A 6000-nucleotide genomic window follows, 5' to 3' on the forward strand; every position below is an offset into this window, starting at 1 on the left:
ACTGAGCGAAGTTAAAGGAATAACATAGGTCTGGGCCATGTGCAAAGTGCCAGCTGAACCGAGCTTCTCAGGAACACACTATGACTAAAATTGATTAGGCTTTTAGTGAGATTCAAAATGAAAAGATGCCTTGAAGGGCCTCCAAAGTACCTAGATCAAAGTGGATTTTTAAAAATAAATAAATTCAGAGCTACTGCATTACTCACCCACAATATTAGTGTCAGGAAAAAAGTGTGGTGTATGTTCCAGCTGCCCTTTATGGAACTTGATGTCCCTTACTTCAAACTGTATGACTCCTATATAGCTGCAAAATACATGTTATTTTCTTTATTTCAGAAAGTTCTTTTTCCATTGTGATATTTCTGCCTCTATTCATAGGTTTGTTCAATTGGGGCACAGTCAACACAAGCACGACAAGAGTCACCAACATCTTTGTTGTAAGCACTTAGACGGGGTTATAAACTTGTAAGTACTTGCTGTCTTTTATTTTTCGGTTCATGCTCTTTCAATGCCCCTTTTCCAAATCCCCTTCTCTCTCTCTCTCTCTTATTCTCACAGTTCACAGTGGTTTTTGTATATTTTAGTTAGGCTTTGTATTTTCAGAGACTGTTGCTTTATATGCATTATATAAGACAAGTGGTAAAATCAAAGTGGTATGTAAGAAAAATAGGACATTGGCTTAGGGCTGGCATAGGCAAACTCGGTCCTCCAGATGTTTTGGGACTACATCCCTGACCACTGGTCCTGTTAGCTAAGGATGGTGGGAGTTGTAGTCCCAAAACATGTGGAGGGCCAAGTTTGCCTATGCCTGGCTTAAGGGGGAAACAATAACCATAATTTACAGTTCTTCACTGGCATATGCAGTACACAGAGGCTTCTTTGCAGACACTCTAGTTCTTACATTATGGTTATTTACTTATATTGTTCCATCAGTGTGAATGGTGCTTTACAGCATACAGGGGGATAATTCCCTGCCCCAAAAAGCTTACAATCTAAAGTTAGTACAATGGAAACAACAGAAGAAGGCAATGTGCTGGGGGTTTTCATATTTGAGTTTAGTTACAGACTCAGCTGCAGTAGGGCATGGGAACTAGGGCTAAAAGTGCCATGGAAAAGGTGGGTTTTGAGGGTGGGTTAGAAGGGTGTAACAGATGGGATTGTCCAGATGATCTGGGAAGCATTTCTTAGCATACAGAACAGCAAAGGATAAAGGGAACAGTCTTTACAAAAACAGGAAAGGTCACAGACGATTTATTGAGATAAAAGCAGAGAGATAAAAATAGGACAAGGCCATCAGGGATTTGAAAGCAAGAACAAGGTACCCTTGGTAGATGTGGGAGTGGATAGAAACCCACTGTAGAGATTTAAGTGACGAGACAGGTAAATGTTTTTCACAACAGAGCACTAGATAGCTGTGAGATAACAGAAGACCAGAGAGACGTTTATGCTAAAGGAACAGAGAGGAAGGGCTTTATGTCACAATCATATTGTAAAATAAGTGACACAACTTAAAAATGGCCTGAGCATTGGCAACACATGAGAGAAAGGAGTAAAAGATAAAGGCATGGCTAATTACCAGGGTGGGTAATAAACTTCTACATTCATAAGGAAAGTTTAAGAGGAGAGGGAAGTATGGGAGGAAAGATGAGAAATACTGAGTTTGATATGATATTTAAGGAGAAATATCAGAGATTCAGTTTGAGAAGCTGGACTGGAGTGAGGCAAACAGCTCAGAGATAAAAGAGAGGGGGTATCATCTACATACAGGTGATACTAAATGCCTTTGGATTTGATAATCTCACCTAGGGACATTAAATATATAGAAAGTAAATCAGAGGGCTAAGAACAGATTCTTGAGGGACCTCGGCATGCGCCCCATCTGCACTAAAGATTTAAACCAGTGCCATACCAATTTAAACATTCATGGCTTTCCCAAAAAAAATCCTGGGAGCTGTAGTTTGTTAACGGTGCTGAGAGTTGTTAGTAGACCCCTATTCCCTTCACAGAGCTGAAGTTTCCAGAATTCCTTGGAAAGAGGAATTGACTTTTAAACCACTCCAATAACTGAGTTTCCTCCTATGAAAACATTGAAATAATGATTTGGTAGAAGGATTGCCAGCTGAGGACAGAATCGTGGAGCTCCATAGCATGAAGGCAGTTATGCAAGAGTGGGAGCGCCTTTGTCAAAGGCAGTGGGAGGACCAAGGAGAATGACACCTTTTACATCAATGTAAAAAAATCCTGTGCAAATTTGCTGTTGTGCAGGCTGATCAATATTCATTGGATCCAGAGTGTTTAATAGTTAGTGGTTTTTAAATATGTACAGAATCTCCATCAACCATAGCTAAATTATCTCCATTAGAGACGCTGTTTGCCACCTAATGTATTTTAGAAAACTGTCACAACAATGCTTCCCCTTTCTTCACCATCCCTTGAAGGGAGAGAAAATCTATCTCTGGAAGTTAGAGGTTATAAAGCTGTGTGATTCTTAGAAAGAAAAAAACTTCTCAGCTTGAAACGTAGTGACAGACAGGTGAGCGGGCAGGCAAGTGTTGTTGTCGGCGAGGCGTGTGATTGTCAGTGGCGGTCAGGCGGGTGAGCGAGTGTCGGCAATCCCCCCCCCAAAAGAAGCTCAACAACATTAGGCAATTCTCCCCCCAAAAAAGCTTAACAACTCTGGGCAATTTCCCCGCATTCTCTTAATTTGGAGTCCCCCAAAATAGGGGTCGTGTTGTACACGGGGCATGTTATACACGGAGAAATATGGTACAGGTGATGACAGATTAATAATAAAACAGAACATGGGCTGTATTTTTTATTGGCAAAAGGTGACTCTTCATTCTTCTTAGATGCAGCACATTGTTGCTAAGATACCAACCAATTAAACACTCAACAATGTTTTGCAATAAAACAGTCTACCTGCAGTCTAAAATATATTGTATTTTATAGATCATAAGTGCTTATTACTAGAAATCCTAGTAGAAAGTATCGCATTTCAGGATTTTCCCCTCCATTGTATTATCAACTTAACTTACCTACTAATGCAAAATGGCATGGAATCCTCAGCCTACAATGGTGATGTATATAGAATTCATGCCTACCCTCCTCTTTTATGGTTTCTCTGTAGTTTAATGCTAGTTTTATTTAATTTACTTTTCACAGAACACACATCTCTGCTTTCTCCCAAGACAACATTTATGAAGTCCAGCCTCCTAAAGTAGAAAGAAAATCTATTGAGATATTTCATGCTCACATCCAGGCTGGCAAAGGCATCATGCAGCCATTGGGAAAAGAAGACATCCTCCTGTATCGAGAATACATTAGAAATAGATACATGTGAAGAACAACTGTTTTTGAGTCCTCTGACAGCCTGAACCACTGAGTCACAGTGGAAAAGTAGATATCTCTATTATATGCTTCCCTCCACCATACGTCAGATGGTTCATAGCCTATCATGACTTTTTTTTGTTGGTAATTAAGTTAGAAAACAGATACAAATATCCTCTCTTTAGAAACAAGAGAGAGTGCCTATTGATAAGACTTGTGAACTGTTCAGATTAATTATGTTCTCTTTAGTTATCTGTGTTGCTTAGGTCAAATTTCTTGGGCACTTAAGTATATATATAGGCACTTACAATACATATAGCCAGTGGGGAGCAGTTGAGAATGCTTTTCACAATTATGGAGTTCGTTGTGTTTGTCTAAGTCAAGGTGAGCCAACATGGTATCCTCAATATACTTTTGGGCTCCAGCTCCCATCATCTCCAGCCAGTCTGGGATTACAAGAGTTGTAGTTCCAAAACACCTGAAGGACACCATGTTGTCTACCCCTGGTCTAAGCAGTATTTATCATGTGACTGCAAACAGGATGTGTTTGTAGTCAGAGTGCTCTAAAAGAAAAATAAGATAGAAGACACATCCATCCAAGATGTTTGTAGGACATGATCTGAGGGTAGTATTATATCTGTCTACTTTATCGATAGCAGGAAGTGAAAACGTGCCAGCAAGTTAAGTAAGCATACTGGGAATTGAAATGGCACTTGGCTCTTGTTCCACCCTTCTCTCTTGAGATGTTGGCAGGGTCCCAGCAGCATCTCTGGAAACATTATTGTGTGCTGCAAAGTAATTTCTAAAACTTCCCAGATCAGAGCTGAGTGTCATTAAAATTTTATTTGATAAAGTAGTGATGTGTTTGGCAATTAGGTAATAGAGATGAGAACTCGCCGTGGCTTGAGGCATGGAGCATTGCACTGATGTACCTAGCTGCATATGGGAGGATTATTATTCTGGAACACTAGTGTGCTCTCATAAGCTTCTGTAAATTTATATGAAAACTGGGTTTCTATTGGATTCAGAAAAAAATGAGTTCCTATTGTTTGATTAGTGAGAAACTCATGCCACATTCCCAACAAGTATCCTGTTCTTTGGCACATAATAAAAATTGAAGTTGTGTTATCTCTTTGTTTATAGGTGTCTTGCTTTGATATTGAGCAGTCAAATTCCACTCTAAAGTCCACTCAGTTTGATTCCTGCAAACAGCTATTTACACCCAAGAATGCTCTTTCTGTCAGATCTTTTTTTGCTACCTAGATCCTTCATTGTGACAAGAATGAGCTTCTCTTTAAAAGGTAATTCTAGAAGAAAACATGAGTTGTGGAGCCAAGTATTTAATGCAGAGGCACTTAGACAGCCCCCTCAAGAAGGAAAGTTGGGGAAGTCATTTGCACAGGTAGGTGAATTAAGAAGCCTTCCTCCCCTTATTTTCCTTCAAACATTAATTTATCATGCAGCCAGCAGGCCTAGGCTTTTGGCAGGTAGCCAGCTGCCTAGTGTCAGGTAATGGCCAAGCCAGTTGCCAAATGCCCATTGACAAATAATTAGCAAGTCTGGCCAACAGTCACATGCTTGGTGGGAAGTGGGAAGCAGCTGGCGCACACTGACTTACCAGTGTGGGTGATTATCTACTTGACATGCATTCCATATTCCACTATCACCCTGAGTTTCATTTAAAATATTACTTCTGCAAACCGTGTATCTTTTCTGTAAGTATAAAGCAGCATTTACATTAAAAATGCCAGTATTAAATCAAACATTTGCTCTGTAAAGAGCAAGGAACAATAATTATTTTTAAGGAGCACACATCATCTGATGAATTCCTATCTAAGGTCACAATTTCTCTTTGCCATTGCATCTAGTTTTAGTAGACTTAAGACAGATTCCATTTGTATGGGAGTGATTATTAATGAATGGAAAAATATCTATATGCAATTAATCTTTTTCTACACTTCATACTTGCTGTAACATAATATGCTAATGTTGCTCTTTCTATATTGGTATGCTGTTAAAAGTTTATTTTTAAAAATCATGTATGTATTTCACTTCTACAGGTAGCTACCTTGGTTTTCTTCCTTACAATTAAATATTTGTACCTATGGATAATTTAGTAGATTTGCCAGACCAAGAAAAATAAACAGCAACAGGTTGCACATTGCTTGTAAAAAGACAAGTGAAGTGTGTGTTCTTTTATTGGAAAGATAAGTGGTTTTTCATACTTATTTTTGTGCCAGAAAATTTTTCCACAGTGCAGTGATGCTGTATATTTCTAAAGTATCATTTTGCTTAGGCTAAGGTTTTAGCGATACTTGTAATCAGTAACTTTCACAAGACACAGTCCCATCTCTTCAGGGCTTCTCTCTCCTTTTTGGTAAAACAAAGAATATTTCCCACCCCCATTCTGTACGCCAGCATTTCCCTCTCATAAAATATAATGTGAAACCCATTGGCATGGGGCACATCGTCATAATGCCTCCAGGGAAAGAATCCCTGATATCCACTTACTTCTTTTTAAAAAAAATTATATAGTAAGCCTTACACCATATCCTCTTCCAAAGCTGTTAACCATAGGTTCCTGGTTCTGATGTGATGTGAAACTATACTTAATGGCAGACTTCCTGATTTGCTCTCCCATCCTGGGGGTTGAGAACCTGTGGCCCTCCTGAT

At 39.2% G+C, this 6000-nt stretch overlaps 1 protein-coding gene across 3 annotated transcripts in view; it reads left to right on the plus strand.

Moving 5' to 3' along the window:
* Positions 1-5501, plus strand: part of FIG4 (FIG4 phosphoinositide 5-phosphatase) — a 61673-nt gene extending 56172 nt beyond the window's left edge. For all 3 annotated transcript variants that reach the window (XM_083497777.1, XM_083497776.1, XM_083497775.1), the window contains exons 22-23: positions 379-465; positions 3163-5501. In XM_083497777.1, the coding sequence (XP_083353903.1) occupies positions 379-465; positions 3163-3340 (265 nt within the window). In that variant the 3' untranslated portion in view covers positions 3341-5501. The remainder of the gene's footprint in view (positions 1-378; positions 466-3162) is intronic.
* The last annotated feature ends 499 nt before the right edge of the window (positions 5502-6000 follow it).

The sequence above is a fragment of the Podarcis liolepis genome (genome assembly GCF_965112155.1).
Source record: "Podarcis liolepis genome assembly, chromosome: 3".
NCBI lineage: Eukaryota > Metazoa > Chordata > Lepidosauria > Squamata > Lacertidae > Podarcis > Podarcis liolepis.